Source organism: Dermacentor albipictus, chromosome 1 (assembly GCF_038994185.2).
Source record: "Dermacentor albipictus isolate Rhodes 1998 colony chromosome 1, USDA_Dalb.pri_finalv2, whole genome shotgun sequence".
Taxonomy (NCBI): domain Eukaryota; kingdom Metazoa; phylum Arthropoda; class Arachnida; order Ixodida; family Ixodidae; genus Dermacentor; species Dermacentor albipictus.
In genome coordinates, this window is record NC_091821.1 from 199,663,664 (window position 1) to 199,682,411 (window position 18,748).

The window sequence follows — 18,748 nt, forward strand, 5'->3', positions numbered from 1 at the left end:
AAGTTGTTGTAGTACCATAGTTATATAATGGGTGGCAGGTGCATTAAGTCGGCACTAGTGTACAAGATGATTGAGGCCAGTTAATGTAGAGCTATCGAGGACGGCTGTGCCCTCCTCGAATGCAACATAATAAATTCTCGACAAGACCAAACTAGACAGTTGATTGCGATTCGTACAGGATGAAGAATCGCGCTAAGGCAAGCATGTATACATAACTAGGGAGACCACTAACCGTCAGACTCATCGCGTGGCCTCTTGCGGTTCTCCGGCAGACCAGCTGTGCCGGCCGCGGCCGCCATCAGCTGGTGGTTCCGGCGTGCCAGTTCTTCAGCCGCCCTTGCCGCGGCCTCCGATGAAGAAGTGGAGTTGTCCTGGCGCGAAGCGGCCGCTGATCCTTGGCCGTCCTTGGAGTCGTGTCGCGCGGGCGGCGCGTCGTCTCCGTCCGCGTCGTCGTCGTCGTCGCATCGGTTCCTAGGTGACCAGGTCATCTTGTTCTCCTTTTTTAGCCGGCGCCGGGCATTCGCAAACCACGTAGACACCTGCCCAAACGAAAGCGTTTGACCCTATAGCATCAGTAATGGGGTAGATATAATTTTGCGTCCTCGCTGCCTAGTTTACCGAATGTACGGAATGTAATTAAAAGTTAAAGCACCCATCAAAGTCGGACGTTAAGACGGTTAAACTGCGCTCTACCGTCATGCTAAATAGCCCACCTAGAGGCGGGTGAGGAAGAGATTAACTTTTTTCGCCTCGGCGAAACAATTCCTTTTTTCCACGTGTGCTTCTATATCATCCACTTGATGGCACTATTCCTACCGGAAATAATCTGTTTTGCTTCACGCGAACAGGGCTCAACATTCCTTGCAAGAAAATGTTCAAACAACCATCACGTGAAAACACCAAAGTAGATCAGCATAAATGGACATGCAATGTCGGCTCGAGAGCATGCTCTTCACGTTCGGAGTTCCTGCTTTACTTCTTAAACAAAATAAACTTCTACAAACGTCTTGTCTACACTTTAGGAAAGATCCGGGAGCTAGTAGGATTGCTGCTCCCAATTTTTTGCAAGTTATATATATATATATATATATATATATATATATATATATATATATATATATATATATATATATATATATATATATGCCTTTCTTCTTGAGTTCAGTCGCTCTATTAGCGTATCAGGAAGGCGGCAAAGTGCAGAAAGGGCATGACAAGTTCAAGAGGAGGATAAAAATGACATACATTGTTGCACAGGCTACGCTTTTCAAGTATAAAAAGGCTACTCGTGTACCCTTTGACAGCAGTTGTAGATTCTTAAAAGAGAAAAGAACTTCGAAGACGAAAAGAAAAGAAAGAAAAACAAAACAAACAGACGGAAACACTTGCCCCCCTCGCTGTGCATCTTTTCTAAGCAGCGCACAGAAGAGAGGCGATACGGCGAAAACACGCTAAGGGTCGTGCAACATAGATATTAGCGCAGACGCAAGCTGTTTAGCTGCGTCTTCGCTGGACCGCGATTTTTCAGAATCAAATCTAATCAAAAGTACTGAAAAAAAATGGAGAGAACTGCCTATTTAGTTGCGAATTCTCTGCGAGACGAGGGGGATCGAGAGCGCACCTGCGTTAACGTCATCTTCGTGATGATGGCAAGCATAATCTTCTCGCCCTTCGTAGGGTAGGGGTTTTTTCGGTGCTCGTTTAGCCAGGCTTTGAGCGTACTCGTGGTCTCTCTGGTGGCGTTCTTGCGTCGGGCGCCGTTGAGGTCCATGCCATACCTGGAGACACAAAGGCAAAAAAGTTGTCAAACCAAGGACGCTGTGGTGCGAGCCAATAATTTTATTGCATCGCAAGCATTCACGCGCTATTCCAGCAATGTCTGCTACGAGCACGTATAAAATGTGTTAACGCACACTGGCCTGCTTACAAGACCAGCATAAAACAAAAACACACGCCGCATCCCACGATAGATTCAAGAGGTTCCACGACCTGGTGGTGTGCATCAAAAATTAAGAAATTCCTCTGACCCGAGCAGTCTCTCTTTCCAATACCGCGAAGAGCTCTCCCAAATAAAAGTTTATGGAGCTACAGACTCCAAAAGAATGTTTTCATACATCGAAAGCAGGGCAAAAAAACTAAATAAATAACAACAACAATAACAACGACAAAATAAAAACGTCGAGGAAAGCGAGCGCGGAAGAAGCGAAACGCTGGCCTGCTCCCACTCGGCATAAAGAGACCAGTGTCGAGAGGCCGAAACTACGCTGGCTGCCGCGTTGTACAGGCGTGTACGACTGCCCGCGACAGCGTTTCGATTTGCGGCGTCGTTCGGCCCGCAATTCCCACAAGGCAGCACCGTCCCGAAAGTGAAAGCAGCACAAAGGCACTCGAAGAAGCTGGCTATACGACAACTCCGAAGGCCCCCGCTCTTCTTTTCTCGTGAGAAGAAGAAGAAGAAAAGGAAGTGAACGCGAAAAGATCGATACCGAACGAAACTTGGTTATATACGCGCGCTAGCTTAGTCCGCAATCCTACAAAACAATGAGGGGCTGGGAACGATCAGAGCGCCAATCGGCGAGGCATATTAATCATGATTATCCTCATTCATTAGGACGCGGGCGATTCCCATGGGTTACTTCATTCTGGGAAATGAATAGCGTTCCCCCAGGCATCGGTCGCTGCTGCCCGAAACACCACCGTGGAGAGAGGGTTGTTCATTAGCAGCTCGGGGAAACACAGCGCGTCTACTTAATGCAGAAAAATGAATCTGCGTTCGGTCTTGGCTGCTGTTCTGCAAATTCGGAAAGGTGGTTCGCGGTCAGGATTGTAGTGTTTGCCGCGTGCATAAGCATGTGGGACAATGCCCAGCAAACGTCTGCGTATACGAGCGTAATAGCACATGATCCTTCGAAACCATAACAGCATGACACTCTGAATACGACAATGGTGATCAGTACGGAGCTACAACACGAGGAAGTCAAAGCTTAGGCAAACAGCGTGTACGCCTCTGTGGTGAAACAAGCAAGCACTCGACCACATTTCTATCTCTGTAATTTTGGCTAATACGACGGCGCATACACAGGGATGACGTTGCGTTAATATTGCAATAACGTGATAGTGTTTCGTTAATATCACGACGCGTTTCAACATTACAGAGCCAGTATACAGCGCATGCTGCATTTTTTAACAGCACAGGTGCTCACAAAGCTGAAGAGACGTCAGTCATAGAGTTAAAGAAATCACGCCGACATTGCGAACACTGTTCTCCATTTTCGATCCTGCCTCATTTTCGCCCGACTCTAAACCATGCGTATCGGCCGCCACAACGAGAGGTGTGGAGCGCAGCAGCCGAAATCCCGAGGTCTTTGTTTGCATTTCGTGCAGTGATATCTAAATCAACGGAACAATTTATTCCCAGCGGAATCATAAAGAGTCCGTGATCACCAGTATTGCGAATACGGGCGCGGATTATGAAAGCCGTTCATAAACAAGAATGATTCCCAAGGATAGGTGCTGGCTATTCAAGACAGCGAATGAGATAACAACGAATGTGCTAGTGAGTGGCAATGAGATATTACGAACGAGGAGCATTGTCTATCCGGTCCAAGGTTCTTACAAGGTACGCTGACTGCTCTCAAAATATTACCTTACTGTTAGCGCATGGTGAAATCAAAGCACATACGCCTTCTCAGAATGCATAAAGTGCGCCTTTCGCTTGAAGCTGACACCGCACTGACACGGACAGCTAAATCATAATACAAACGTGATCGGCCGTACAATTCTATACATGAGAAACTGTCCATTGTGCCGAGGGAGCACGCATGCATAAGGACGGAGTTTAGGAAAAGTCTCGCTCTGACTTTGAGTTGGGAATGACTGTTTCGACTGGTCCTTTTCTCTTTCTTAGGAAAATATCGGGCAAGCAAGCGTACTGTTCGCCGAGAGCCATGGAGCTGCAACGCGTATATAGGTGTGCTCGCCTGCGGCAAGCCCACCGATATTTGTTGATGGCAAGCGTCCCCACTACATCCCCCTTCCTTAGATTAAGTGGTGCACCGCCATATTATTAAGGTCAACTTACAATCGTCTAGTTCAAAATTTCCATTAAATTCAGCCATTTACAGCCGAGCCAAAGTCCCTCCGTGTATTTTTTTACAGCGACGCCCGCTAGATAAATATTTGCGCGATCTACGTAAACCGAGCGTGGGTCTCGTCAAATATTAACTATTCATTTAAAAACAGCTCTACTTGATTCCACAGCTGACTCACTCGACAAGCGAAGAGACGTTCGTATGCATGCATGCAAAGCAGAACGAGCTTTCTGGTAATATATGACGGAAAAATGTGCAACTATCGCCTAGTGTATAGTGACGTCCTCCGTCAGGCAAAATGACCTAACCAGCCTTTCTCTCACCCGCCCATGTCAACAGCTCCATCTGTACTAGATTCTGTAAGGGGTCAACATATGAGCCCGGCGAGACTGAGCACGCGTCACAGTGATGAACGCTATAGAGGAGGCGTATAGAGGGAGAATCCGCGAGCCTTCCATGTAACCCGACACATTCTCAACAGCGCTGGGTGTTCCCGTCCTTCCTTCGTAATTTTCCTCGCAGTTTAAAGGGACGTTCTTTTTCTTTCCTTTCCCCTGCTCCGACAGACAAGAATAGAGAGCCACGACACCATCGCGCCTCCAATTTAGACTCGGAGAGGCTGATCAGTAACAGCCATTCTGGAAATCCGAGAGTCTCGTTGAACACGTCCCGAGGAAAGAGCGCGCCAGCCACGTCGAATCCCGAGAGACCAGGAATCCGCGTTCGAAGGGCCACCGGGTTCGAGCAGTCCCGACAGCCGGAAGCTCACAATTACCGGTGTTCTAACGTGCTTTAGTTCCATCGCGTTTCCAAGTGACAGCGTAATTTCGCCCTGCGCTGCTCGTCCAGGGTGTGTGTCGTTTTGTGTTTGCACAGCCCCTTCTAATGCTGATGGATCACAGAGGTGCGCGTGCAAGGCACCAGACAACGGATACAGCAGAGGGAAAAGGCGGCGCGGTTCGCCCTCCCTCTTGCGTCCTACGTGCGTAAATTTTTTCAACGTCTCTGCTGTTGCCGCATGGTGTACCGCATGCTGCCCTGCGTCGGAACAAGCCCTTGTTACTTGAAGTAATCGACCAGCTTTGCTGCATACACTATCGAGCCCATTAGGAAGTGCCGGCCGCTCTTAAGATATCCACAAGTGCGTCCACTTGCACATTGACAGCCTTTTGCACGGTAGAAATGAGCTCAGGCAAAAGATACAAAAGGAGAAAGCGTTATTTTCATTGCCCGTTGTCTGGTTGCTTGCTTGAGGTGCCACTCTTCATGCACTCCCATCTGTTTGAACGGCATCGCTCCAGAACAACATTTTCGCACGAAAGGCACATGCCAAGGGTTGGCGTATTCGGGCGAGTTGCCATGCGTTTGCAGACCGCTTACAACAGGAATCGTACTTTGCGCAGTGCCACGGTGAGTTATTTGCAGCAAACAATGCCTGGGAAAAAAAAAAACAGAATGCAGAGCCGCCAATATTTATACGGCACCCGCCTTTCTTCACCACTTAGAGACGGACACGGCACCGCGAACAAGGCCCCGCGCAGCGCCCGCATAAATCACAACGGCGTCTTCCTAAAGCTGTTCATCACGACCAGGGAGGCGCCGACACAGGCAGATGGAAGATGGCATCCTTGCCGGGCTCCCTAATAAGTGTTGATAAGTAGAAGCCAGTCGAGGATCAATGGCGCCAGAGGTTACACTAATATCCCGCACACCGGTTAAGGCGTAAGGATCCCTCGACGCAAGAGAAGGGCCCTTCATCGATTGCACTTAGCCGGCGGCGTGCTGCGAAGCGGACGCACCCCGGCGCAGCTTTCATTGATTTCGAGTTCCACAGATGGGAAAGCCGGGAGGAGGTGTTGATTACGCGAGAGGTGAACTTCGTCCATCTTGCCGCAGCGTCGGAGCGCCCCTCCTCCTCCCCGTGCAACGTCGCTTCCCTTTTCGTGCCGCCCGCGATTCCTCCACCTTCCAGACGGTGCGCCTCTTACATGATTGGTTCCCTGGCTGTTGTTATGGCGCGGCCTTTGTGAGATACGTGCCCTCCTGTGCGCCCAAGGGGTGGTGACTCAACGCTGCCTGGTCTCTTCTGCATCCCTCATCGCTCGCTGGCACTCCGGCTGCATCCCAGCGGCAGCACGCTTATTGCTGGTTTCGCTCGAGCGCGTGTGCGCCTTTGTTCCAGTTCGGCGCCGACGCGAGGTTCTATTGCGCTTCGGCGTCTGTGCTCTGACAAATCTGCCACTCCCTCTCTCTTTCTGTAAGCCAAGTCTTCGCGACGCCTTCAGCAAGCCCGCCTGACACGCCTTGTTGTACCGAGAAAAGGAGAAAGGAAGGGACGTTTCATGGCACCGTTCTCCGCGGACGTAAACGAAACTGTAAATATGCTCTGAAATGCGGGTGGCCGATAGCTTACTTGGTACCATGGTTTTGACGAATCTCAAGTTTCATTCATGTTGCCGATTGCGTGCGGAACTGTGGTGTCACAACACGTACATCTACGTTCACGCAAACAAAACGACGTTCTGTTCCTAATACTGCTACATGCTTACCTAAGCCACCCGGAATCCTATGCCGCTATAGTGAAGACAGGATTGCAGCTGCTACAAGTCGTGCCTTAGTATTATACTATTTTCTGTCTCCTTCTCTCTGCAACGCGCATTCATCACTGCTGAAATAACAAAATCGTTAGAGGTCCGAGCTTGTGCACGTCCCCCTGACAAGCAGGCACTCGGTGATCCGATTGGCCGATTTGGTAATGATCCATTTCACTTTCAATTCTTTTCTTATCGTCCGATGCTTTGAGTAGCTCAGTTCAGCTATAACGTCGGCGCGGCGGTGTCCCTTGAAGATGGCCTCAAAAGAAAAAAAAAAGAAAGAGAGAGAGCGAGCGAGTGAGAAATGAAACACAATACGGCGTTGTACTCCTGGCGCGGGGTCGAATTTAAGCCACGTGAAGTGGGTCTTTCATTGGGACGCGCCCCACGACATCTCGCGAACGTTTGCTGCCACTTCTGTCGACAAGGAAATATCTTGAATGCGCATACTTATCCCTCACGGACAAGACCTATACTCGAGAGACAGCGACAGAAGGCCGAAGCTCCGGCTACGCAGCTACAAGTGGCGCAAGGGTCATTCGTTGCCCGTATACAAGGCACCCAAAAGAAAGCGGTCTTTTCCGCGAGGCTATAAGATGACTTGAGGACTGCTTTCGCTGGGCGTTTCAAAGCTCCTCACCGCTTTAACCTTAGCTAGTATCACCGACGTCGTAGGGGAACGTTCGCGCTTGTTGTATGCATCGTTCTAGAGACAGTCCCTTCAAGGAAGCGGCATATATGCAGTTTGCCATAACAGTAAGGGCCGCCATATATAGTCGATGAAATACGAAAGACACGAAATGTTCTCAAGCATCAAGAAAAAAATGCTAGCGATAGAGATACTATTCTCATTTTACGAACTGGGGGCGGGCACTGAGTTTGGTGCTCCGAAGCCTCTTCGGATATCTACACAGAATCATCCGAGAATTTCGTTGCGTGCTTATAAAATCCGCGCGCAAGCACCCCGGAGTAGGAGCAATTTTGAATTAGTATCTTCGCGTTGATATCGGCTCGTTAGCCGACGTGGCTTCTAGCTATACAGCAATTATAGACATATTGGAAACTAATACTGGAGGCTTCTGAAGAAAAGTTGCTATTAGCTACGTAACGAATAAAAGACCTCCGAAGAAAAGTTACGTACTATCGTTACGTACTGAATCACGTACCCTATATCACCACGACCGTAATTACGGCGGCGCTGGTGCATTTGAGCTGCAGGCTAAACGGAAACGTAACGGTGACGGTCCACCGGAGGAGAGTTTAATGCATGCGATATCGTTTGCCGCCTGCACGGTCAGCAGCTCCCGGTGCGGGCGGGTAAGTGCGTCGGGTCCGCGGCGCGCACGCAGCCTCGCCGAAGCAGGCGCCACCGCCGAGGCGCACCGCGCTTGCGTGATTCGGGCGTATCAATGCGTGTGCCTGTGTACATTGTGGGCGCTACATTTCGTGCTTTCAGTAGCCGGCCAGCCAAGCCGCGAACCCACAGGCTGTTTGACGTATGAACATGTATTTCCTTTCAGGCCAATTTGGGAGAGGGGGAGGCCAAGGTGGGGCGCAATGTTTGCCGCATTTTCCTCCTTCGGGACGGGTGCCCGCCTGCTTTGTTATTTTCTTTTTGCGGATACACTTTATTTTAACTGAGCCAACGATACCCCGTAATTTTCCAAGCTGTGAACTCAACTGGAAACCGGACGACCAAGAGGCACGCGAAATTCGTGTTTGTCATTAGGAAAAAACCAAGCAAGAAACGAACAAGTAAATATAGGTAAAAAAAAGGAACCCCCTTCCCCTCCTTTCCCTCCTTCTAAGCTCCCCGAACAGGCGCTAGCTGCCTCCAGCTCCGACCGTCACACCTCTACACGAGTGGCACAAATGCAGCGTGCCGACTTGCGTCGTTGCGTTTCGTGAAGTTGAATGCCGTTCAGCGTGCGCGCACGTCTGCCTACACATGCGTCACTTCCTCGTGCAGCCCCGGACCGGTTTCATGCAAACGGCGCGAAGAGGCAAGGACGACACGCTCCCGGAGAAACAGAGGGCCCGGCACAATGAAAGCAGCCGTTGGTGCGCAGGGAAAGGCGCTGCCAGATTCCGCGCTTCTTTCTGCTGAGTTCCCGTGGGCCAGCTTCGGGGTGAAGCCGTTGGAGGATGCAGTAGAAGTGGCGAAGAATCCACGGTATGCTGGAGAATGACTGCCTTCGCCGGCTAGAGAAAGCAGCTCCGCCGAACTAAAGAATGTCTGTCGACAATTCACGCTTCCTTCCTTTCTTTGTCGTTGTCTTTTTTTTTCTTCTTGGGCCTTCTCGTCAACGAAGAATGTTGCGCAAGAATGAACGACAACGTTCTTTCACGTCACTAGATATCGGAGCGCTGAGACACGCTGCCTTCAATAAGTATATTGATCTGCTCAACTCTCTTATCCCCTACCTCGCCTTCCCCTGCAGTCCACGGTAGTCAACCGGGCTTAGCCTAGATAACTCCCTTGCATTTCCTCCTTTATCACTTGTCTCTCGCTCCTCTCTCTGTGATTTTCGATCAAAAGTTGACCGCATTCAGCTCATTTCTTACGCCCTGGCGTGCAGAAAAAGAGAAAAGAAAGTTGTTTGTAATTGACTGGTCGCGGACAGCGTTTTTTCAACATAATCCTCATGCTAATACACTGCAGTTGCATTTAGCACCAAAGTGGCACACTTCTGATTATTATTATTATTTTGCACACTTGCGTTTAATTCCAAGGAACCTAGCCTCCATTCTATTGATTAATATACATATGCGCGACCTCAACTACACAATATATACACGGAGTTGCGCAGGCTACAGCGGTAGAAGTACACTATGTTCTGCGAGTTGCAGAAAACACGCAGTTATACGAATGGTGCACGCAGAGCAGCAACATTTTTTCACGTCGTTCATGTCTCATGTATAAAACAACGAAAGCTATATGTGCACCATCGTGTGCTTTCCCGATGAGGTCGTGCGTGCGAAAAATGCACCGAACGCCCAGACGCTTGTGCGTGAACTGGAACTTGACAGTTCGCGGCGTAACTAATGAGCATGTTTGAAGCACTGCGTTATGTGATGTCATTTGATAAGTACTTACCCATTCGCGAACGGGTAGCCGGCGATGGCAGCCGAGTCGTACGGATAGTACATGGACGCAGCGTACGGGAGGTTCCGCCATGCTTCGAGGTTCTCCTTCAGGTCGAAGCCATTTGCCTGCGAGAAATTTGCCATTTTCCTATATGTTATGAATCCATTTCCTGCCGCGCTGTGCAGCGGAAGACCGTCACTTAAGCATACCGGTATTTCAGCGTGCGATACGTGCAGTTTATTCTCAACTGATTATCGGTGCATGTTATAGTATATAACTAGATGCAACATTATAGTCGGTATGATGCGCGCTGAAAGTGTTCTCTCACCTGTTCGTATTGCATCGAATGAACAAAAACTTGCTTATGCGAAGCATGCGTCCGTTGTCACTCAGTCAGCTTTTAAAAGGCGCGATGCCAGAGAATTAACAATCTGGGCTCGCATCACGGCATTTGGAGTCTCGAGCGCCAAAGGGTTCTCTCATCGACATCAATCAGCTCGCTAATGACCATGCCACTTTTACTTTCTCATAAGGCCAGCGCCGACGACCGAGGAGCTCTGCCAATGTTCACTCACTCGCTCACTCAGGCGAGAACGCCCAAGGCCTCTCCTTTGCCTCAGTTAGCGTTTCCTTATGACGAGAAGCATCCTTGGAGCCGGATCGGTGTGCGTTTACCATTTTCAGCGCTGGCGACCTGCCACCTTGCAGCCTCTCTGCTTCTCTACACTTGAAGCGAACTTCGTCAAACTACCGGCATCAAACAACCGCACTATAAGTGCGTCTAAAGGACAACGTTCGTAGTTACGAATGATGCTAATCAGTTCTTGTATCGACATGCGGCGGCCAAATTGAGCGCGGAGCCGATTTTAAGGATTTCCTTTTACTGCAATGGGAAGGTGACGTCATCGTCTTTGGCAAAGGAAAAAAATATCCCGTGGAAACTGAAAATTTGACTGATCAAGGTGATTTTCTGGCCAAATTCTTAGTATGTTACAATATTTTCCATTTCATTTTATATTTTTACAAATGTTTCGCTTGTTCTTAATAGACAGGACTTAATGTCTTTGTCTAATCTAATACGAACCTTGGCCTATCCCCCCATTGTGGCATATGCGCCCAATTTTAGAGGGAAACCAAACCAAACCGAATGACCGAGTGCGCTGACAGACAACATGGTACAGCATCAGACGACTTTAAATGAACCATGCCGTTCATCAGCTTCAAATATTTCCCACCCTTTCTAACGAGTGTTCTGTCCCGAAAAATTCAAAGCAAAGCATCTTTTATCGTAGTAAAACTATCTCCGAAAAGTTCACAGATGTATTCCAACGCAGCGCGGAGCATTATAGACGCTCCTGGTAGCCTATAGCCCCCAGACATTGTTCGAGCCTGGGGGAAATAAGTGCTGAAAAAGACATTCGCCTCCTGCTAGGCGTCTGTGTGCGAACAGCAGTGTGGTGGTCCATTCCTTTTTCTTTCTTCGCGCCGCCTCCCTGCTGGTCGGCGCTGCCCGCTCCCTCATTGGCATTCCGAAAGTGCATCCAGGGACCGGACAAATGAGCAACAAGGCTTCCGTTCGAAGAGCCCAGCAAGCAAGAAAAGGAGGGAAAGGCCCGCAGTGGCGGCGCTGCATAACAGACACAGAGCAAAGGCGACAGACCGCGTGCCTGCAGCCGCCGGCCGCGGGCAACAGAGAAAAGAGGCTCCTTGCGCATACAAATCAGGATTGAAAGTTTAATTCGAAAAGAAACTAACACACTGCTCCTGCGAGAAATTTCACATCTCGGAAAGCTGCATGCGCTGTACTCAAGCGCGGAGTGAGAGAAAGAAAGAAAAAAATTAATTACACAAAGTACACGTTGTCTGAGAGAGGGAAAGTCGTCAAGAAAGTTCAGTAATGCCGAGTGAACATTACTAAGCAACCGCGTAACTTGGCCGGTCCACGCGTTTCTTGTCGTCGCACGGCGTGCTCTGGAGATTTCATTAATCAGATGAGTTTGCCACCGAGGAACCCTCTATACGTTTGCGGTGCCCCAAGTGATTTCGAAAGCTTTTACAATTGTGAGATGGGAGTCCCGAACTACAAGTCACAAATACAGAAACCGCGACGACATCTTGTCAATTTCACTGCACAGCCCTTCACCCAAACGCTACCTTTGTGCAAACGGGATCGCAAAACGCTCGCGCAGCTTTCGCTCTCAGCAGGCTGCGTACTGAATTATTGGATGGCACATAGTTCACTTGCGACACGGGCACGAGTGAAGCTGGTAGTAGTATAGCATAGCGAAATGCGTACAGAATTATCTGAACGCGTTAACAATGTGCCTCCTTACTGTGGATAACCTCAATATGTACATAATCTCTGAGTGCGCTTCGCGAGTCCATAAGAGCGCCAAAGTCCACTGCACTCTGGTGCCTAAAATAATTGCCGTTGAGTTGAGAGCAAGAAAAGCAATCCGTTCAGAAGCGGTGGCTTTTTGTCTTCACGACTTCAAAAGCAACAGCTTTCCGTGACCACTGATAGTCCACGTGTGATGTTGGTAATAAAACCTAGGAGGTCAACAACGCTGGGTTTCTTGACAATTTAGCGGACCCTTTCGGAGTACATCGTTCACCACACGTTGTACGCATATCACACGGTCCTTATTTTTTGATAACGGTCCTCGTTCTCAGAACCAACCACCTTCCCGTCAACGCCGGTGTAGGATTGCGAGAATGCCTGTGCTGACACACGTGTCGCGACCCTCATCACGGGTCAATTCGCTTCGGGAGCGCCCACTGCCGGCTCTCGTTAAGAGTTCATTCTCGAGGCAAATCAATCTCAAAATGAAAAGCAGTATGCTGAGGCACTGCGGGCAAGTGGCCACAACTTTGCCCCCACCCCCAGTTACAGATTAGGCAAGAATCACTATGGGAGTGCTTTAGTCTTCGCCAGTGCTTACATGCCGACATTTGACCTTCCCACCTTTCATCTGCGGCGTGCTGTACTATACCTCGTCGAGCACACACGTGCTAACCTTCGGGAAGTGCGGCTCTGGAGGGCGACGACGCCTGCGCCGGCGAGGCAGACCGAGCGCTGGCGCGCCGCTGGGCCATGGCGTCCGGCGCGGCCATTGTTCGGAGCGGCCATTCTGCGCGGCCGCTTTCTCGCCAGCGCGTCGCCCGTCGCCTCCTCCGAGGAGTAGTCGTCGCTGAGAGAAAACATGTCGCGCACACGCAACGGGTCGATTGGGCGCCTTCGTAGAGCGGCGATTAAAATCACAGTTCGCGGACTGCGCACAAAGAAAGGCCTTCCAGGCGGAATCGCCGATCAGCGACGCGCTGCCGCCGCGTGCAGCCGCCCTTGCGTGAACAGGCGCCATATGCCTCCAACCGCGCCGCGTGCACGAGCCTCCCAAGGCTCCCCGCAAAAGGCTTGTTCGCCGATAGCCGCCGCACCGCTTACATTTCCCGAATGCAAAAATGGCTTCCTATGGCGTGGCGACTGTATAGCATACATGCGTATACGATGGCCACTGCGGACACAGCAGCATGCAGTATACGCACAGCGTCAGGCTTGGGCCCTACAAAGCTAACCTCCCTTCGGCGCCTGTCCCCCGATCTTTTCTTTTTTTTCTTTTATTTTTTCGTTCACGTATGTTTCTATTCAGAAGAGGTTTGGCTTCCTGCGGCGTCCATCGCCTTCCAGCCATTGCGCGAACCGGTCACTTCCGATTAGTGCTGTCTGGCACGTTGGGCTCGCATTGCAGCATAAGCAAGAAGAGCGAGTAAGAGGGCCGAAAGTAACAAGCGCGGCTCAAAGCAGCAAAAAACCACGCACACGCTGTCCGCACGCATACGTGATTATTGGCTGCTCGCTTTTATTGCCCGACTGCGCGCAGTCGAAACCACTTTGTGGACCTCTCCGCGTATTGCAGACCAGCTGAACAGGCGTGTGACGGTGTTAGCATGCGTACGGCTCGTTAAAGCGGGCGCGATAAAATGCAAATACCAGTTTGTAGCCAGCTGCAACACTGCGTATAGTTGGTTAATGGTAGCCACCAGGTCGGCGAGAGGAAGAGCGCTACCACACGATGAGAAGCACTTTTGTTTTTGTTTTTAGTTATTTGAGCGACGTCTAGTAACATAGCTGAGAGCGGAGACGGTTGCTGCATACCAACTACAAGCTTCCTCTCCAGATCGAGCAGCTCAACGGAGAACGAAACCGATTTAGGCCCTCTGTGAAAGGCTTATAGTAGTTTCGACAATGCCCACTTCTGTAGAGATGCGAGAATGCTGCAAGCGAACGCTTTCTGAAGCGACCCAACTATTTGTAATTCCCCCTCTGCTCCCACGTTTCCCCCTCTCGCGGGTATGTGCCAAGAAGGAGTAAAGGCCAACCCGGTGTATAGCGGCGCCGCTCCTGACGCCCACTTTAAACGACTCCTCGCGCATGGCGTGCGATGCCCGATTCTGGCAGCTGCGCCAACTCGAGCCGAGAGTGTAGGCCAAGCGAGCGTCAGAATATCTTATCTGCATTGAACGACATCTTCATTACAATCGCGCGAACAGGGGCGCTGAGCGTGCCGACGCGCGGAGAAAACAAGCAAACCAGTGGGTAAGTGATCTATTCCGAATGTAGGCCAGATAGTCCACAATCAGGAGCCCCAAAGGGCTCCATAAGTCTTTTTTTTTTCATCCAGAGCGCGCCATAAAGCATAAATCTCCCGCTATCGGATTCGCTACCGCGTTTTGGGCGCGTATGTGCCCCGGAGAGGCCGAGTGCGCGCCGACCGCGCCGTCCGTCTCCTCGGGCTCCTCCCGGCCACAGCCCTTTCTCGCGCTCGCGGCGGCCCCTCTGCCGCCCGGAGTTGCTGTGTCATCACGTGCTCGTCAAAGCAAACGCCAAGAAAACGGTCGCTGCAGTAAAACAAATGAGCGCCGGTGCTGGCGACGGCCGCCGAGGCCGCTTTGTACATACCTGGCCATCCGTCCTCTTTGGTTCTTCGAGCGGTGGGAAGGAGAGCCGATGGGCCGATAGTCTCTCTCAAACTTCTCTACCGAGTATCGCAGCTCTTATCAGGCGCGTTTCTCCACGCGAGCCCATAGCCAAAGAGCCTCCCCCTGGGCAGTGTGGAAACAAGCGGTCGCCGGGACCCGCGAGAGCTGGTCCGGTCTTTTCGGCGCGCCTATCGGGGCTCCGCATCGGCTACCCAGCTCTCGCTCCGTCTCTTCGCAGGCCATAACAAGACGCACTGCCATTGGCGCATTCCGATCACGTGACCAACCTGGCGACAGGAATACTGGCGGCTGCATTGTTTTATAGCGTCTGCGAGGTGATTTACGAGCGTTCACTCCATCTGGACGCTGCTTCTCCTTCCTGTTGCTCTTGGCATCGAGACTCCTCCCCACTCGTTTTACGTCTTTTCGCGTGTCGCAGTTATGATTTCACTTACGAACGTTGCAAGACCAGGCCCACTTTACGCGCCAGAGGTAAAAGCCACCAGGTTAAAATCGCTCTCTGCCATCTTCGACACTGCGCCTACCAGTCGCTCTTTCGCTCGAGCAGCCTTGGGAGGATGCGTAAAGCCGCATAATTGAAAGCAGGCACGAGCTTACACTCAAACCACTACTCTTAAATAGAAGCTACTCACAAAAACAAAAACAAAAATTGTTTTTTCAGTGCTCCCAGTGCGACGACGCGATAATGGGCTGTATTTATGTATTTGTACAATTTAAAAAAAAAAGTTAAGTTAGGCAGTGCGCTTGGTAAACACGGACACAAAAAATTTAATATATTCACGAAGCGCTGATTTTTCCCCCTTCAATAATAAGCCTTGCACGTGAAAGAAAGGCCATCCTGTGTTCTTAGTGGTGGTTTGTTTGTTTTCACTGCTAAGATGCATCGAACAAGAAGAACCTACGAAGACGCGACAGGGCGTATATGGGCTATACGGCTGATTAAGACGTCCGACATTTTATTTCTTGCGCGGCGTTTCACAGACGTATTTGTTACTGTTTTCTGGTACCTTATAGTAAATGTGGTTATTTCAATCTATCCTGTATGAAATCAAAGTTATTCGTTATTGCTTTGTTCGTATATACGTCACATAAAGCAGCTTGACAGCGAATGAGAACGTCACACGGCGTTCACTGGAGCTGAAAGTATGCCCCGGGACGGTGCCAAATACGCCTTTTAAACTTGCGCAAATCACTTGACATCGATTGTGTTCATGGGATACATGCCATAAAAGCTCTTCGGCATATGCCGAAGGTCGCGTTTGATTGCAATCAGGTTCCAAATTATCTTCCTTTGAGCAAACAGAGCCCGAATGCGAAGTAACTCAACCGCGTAGATATTAATATATTCCTATAGTACGGACAGGCGGTTGCGCAAAGTGGTTTCGCAGATCGGTGCGAGCATACAGATTAGCCAAGCGGCATTGGCTAGTAGTAAATCACGAAAAGATAAGTGTCTAAGGAGAAAAATGAAAAGTTGTCACTTTGCGACGACGTAAATTTGCGATAAGATCGCTTTCACTTCCTGTTGCTGAAGCAGCATAGGCCACAAAAAATAGAGATTATTATTTTCTTCTTCTTTTTCTTCTTCTACACGTTTGCGCATAATGTCGCCTAAGTTGCAGCAATAGTTTGCACTCGTGGGGAAAGAAATGTATTACCGAAGTATGTCATCATGTCATCAGTGTTCTCAACAGCTACAGACAAGCGTGGAAGATAAGACCAATCATCATTAATTAAGCAGCAAGAAAAAGATCACCGAATAAATGCAATGAGCAGCCGCGAAAGACGATCCGTCAATAGTCAGCTATTCTCGCTTTGGTCTACGCCATTGTAATTTGCATATATAAACTACTTAACGTGGCTTGGTTCAGTTTACTCTTCAATATATTTAAACAAGAACCCACAGAGGTTTCACTTCCGTATTCGTGCTGCCTCCTTACCCCCTCGCCCTCTCTCTCTCTCTATTTGTGACTACAATATTCAAGAGAACACGAGTAGACCGACTTCGCTTATCAAAGCCGTGCTACCACCTACAGGACGAGACATTAGTTATCTTGCGCTTGAGAACGGAGAACGCCCAGACTGCGACCTTCCTTTCCTTGTTTCACCGACAAAGTTTCGGTATGTCCGACCAATTAACGAAGATAGCAAGCCACCAGAGTGTCGGCAACGAAACGAAGAACGCACCGGCAAATTTCGCGAGCACCCCTTGCAAAATCTGCGACTGCGGCCGCTGAGAAGGGCGCAGCTATGAGGTGCTTGCAGTGCTGGTGCATTTGCGAGTCGCCGACAAAACCGCGAACAGCAATTCGCCCGCTTGGTGTTCGCCACGGTTGGCTATAGTAGCGCTTCGGTACTGCAACCGAGGCTGTCATCAAGATAGGAGCTATCTCTAAATTGTTCAAATGGCAAGCCGAGAAATCGGAATGAGTGCTTCGCGGGTCGCCCCGGCTGGAACTCCCAGGCTGTGCGACATCTCAAAATGCACCATTCGTATGCCTCGCGTTGAGCCCCCAGCTAAGGAGGGAGACGCCGTAAACAGGACGTCTTCCGTCGTTCTTCTACTCGTCACGCCCGTGGCTTTTGTTGCAGATTATTTTTTTTTTCCCGGCGCTCTTTACTTGTGGCTCCGGTCACTCGGCTCGTTTACTCGCTGCTTCTCGTTTATTCCGCCCAAAAGATTTCTTGCTGTCGCCCTTATCGGCGAGTCCATTAGTCGAAGTCTCTCGTCTGCCCAACGGAGCGACGAGCTCAAGCAAAAACAGGCGCGCACTGGCGGAGGTAGAAATAAAGAGCAACCTGTTTCTGGTGATAAGGTCGAGTGCCCTCTCCGTGGCCGCCACACGCCCGCCTCGCAGGGCTCCCCTCCCACACTGCGGGCGCGCGAACCATCCCGGGTGACAATCACAGAGTGCAAGGCGATCGTCTGCCCCAGAACGCAACCGACGCCCCTTAAGCCATTGTCTTCCCGGCCGCGGCGCGTTCTCAGCGACCGCCGCGCCGGCGAACCTCCCACGTTGCGTCCGGCATTTAACAAGAAGCGCCTAAACGAGAAACGGGGCTCTTTTCACTTCTTGTTCCTTCATCGCTCGTAACAACGCTGCCTGCTAACACGCGCAAGAACACTGCCGTCCTCTCTTCATACTCCATGACTAACAACGACGCTAAGTTCGGGAGGTTACGAAACAAACAATGCGTGTCGACTGAGCTAACGTCGCTCGTCACGATGGACGGTACTCAAGACCTCACGCGAGAGGCATTGCCAACAGTAGTACTTTAATAGGCTGCCATTGGGTTTTTTTTTTTTCGTGGCTGTTTTTGCTGGTGTGTTGTTGTAGTCTCTACCCTAAGTGTCCACTTCAGGCAAGCTCGAACGATCATGAAGTGTTTGCACGCAATATCGAGGCTACATACACCTAAACCCTACACAAAACAGCAAGAGCTCATCTGCCGCACGACAACCTGTTCCCGTTGAACATAACAAAAAATCTGGTGAAAACAACCACCAAAATAAACCAACAGAAACAAATTTGAGATAACCCTTGAATTAAGGCCCGTCTATGAAGCCTGCTATTTTCCCTGTAAATCTGACATCGCGTGTTAAAACGCTCTTAACCTGAAACGCTCGAATGGACCGCTTACGGCAGTGCTGGAACTGCAACAGGCACACAGAGATATAGACGTACACACAGAAACAGACAGAACGGTGATATTTCTGATTAAACAGAAGACCATGTAATGAGAGCTGAAAAGGCACCACTCACCACACAATTCTCTCAAAGACACATATCGCTAGTCTGGATGCCTACAACCGTATATGCACGAAGACATCTCTTCACGTGTCTAGCTGGCAGATCGCAAATAAAAGTTACGACCCGATGAAAAGAGAACTATGCCCCTAATCGATGCTTAAAGACTGGCCTGCGCATGCGTACCAGAGGCAGTCCAGAGATGACGCAAAGCTAGTTTGCGCT

The 18,748-nt window shown here is 50.1% G+C and overlaps 1 protein-coding gene across 4 annotated transcripts in view; it reads right to left on the reverse strand.

The window, feature by feature from the left end:
- LOC135903138 (iroquois-class homeodomain protein IRX-6-like) overlaps positions 1-18,748 on the reverse strand; it is a 116,002-nt gene that overhangs the window by 4,598 nt on the left and 92,656 nt on the right. For all 4 annotated transcript variants that reach the window (XM_065433534.1, XM_065433535.1, XM_070530712.1 and 1 more), the window contains exons 4-6: positions 9,783-9,898; positions 1,622-1,778; positions 233-539 (exon numbers count right to left, since the gene is read on the reverse strand). In XM_065433534.1, the coding sequence (XP_065289606.1) occupies positions 233-539; positions 1,622-1,778; positions 9,783-9,898 (580 nt within the window). The remainder of the gene's footprint in view (positions 1-232; positions 540-1,621; positions 1,779-9,782; positions 9,899-18,748) is intronic.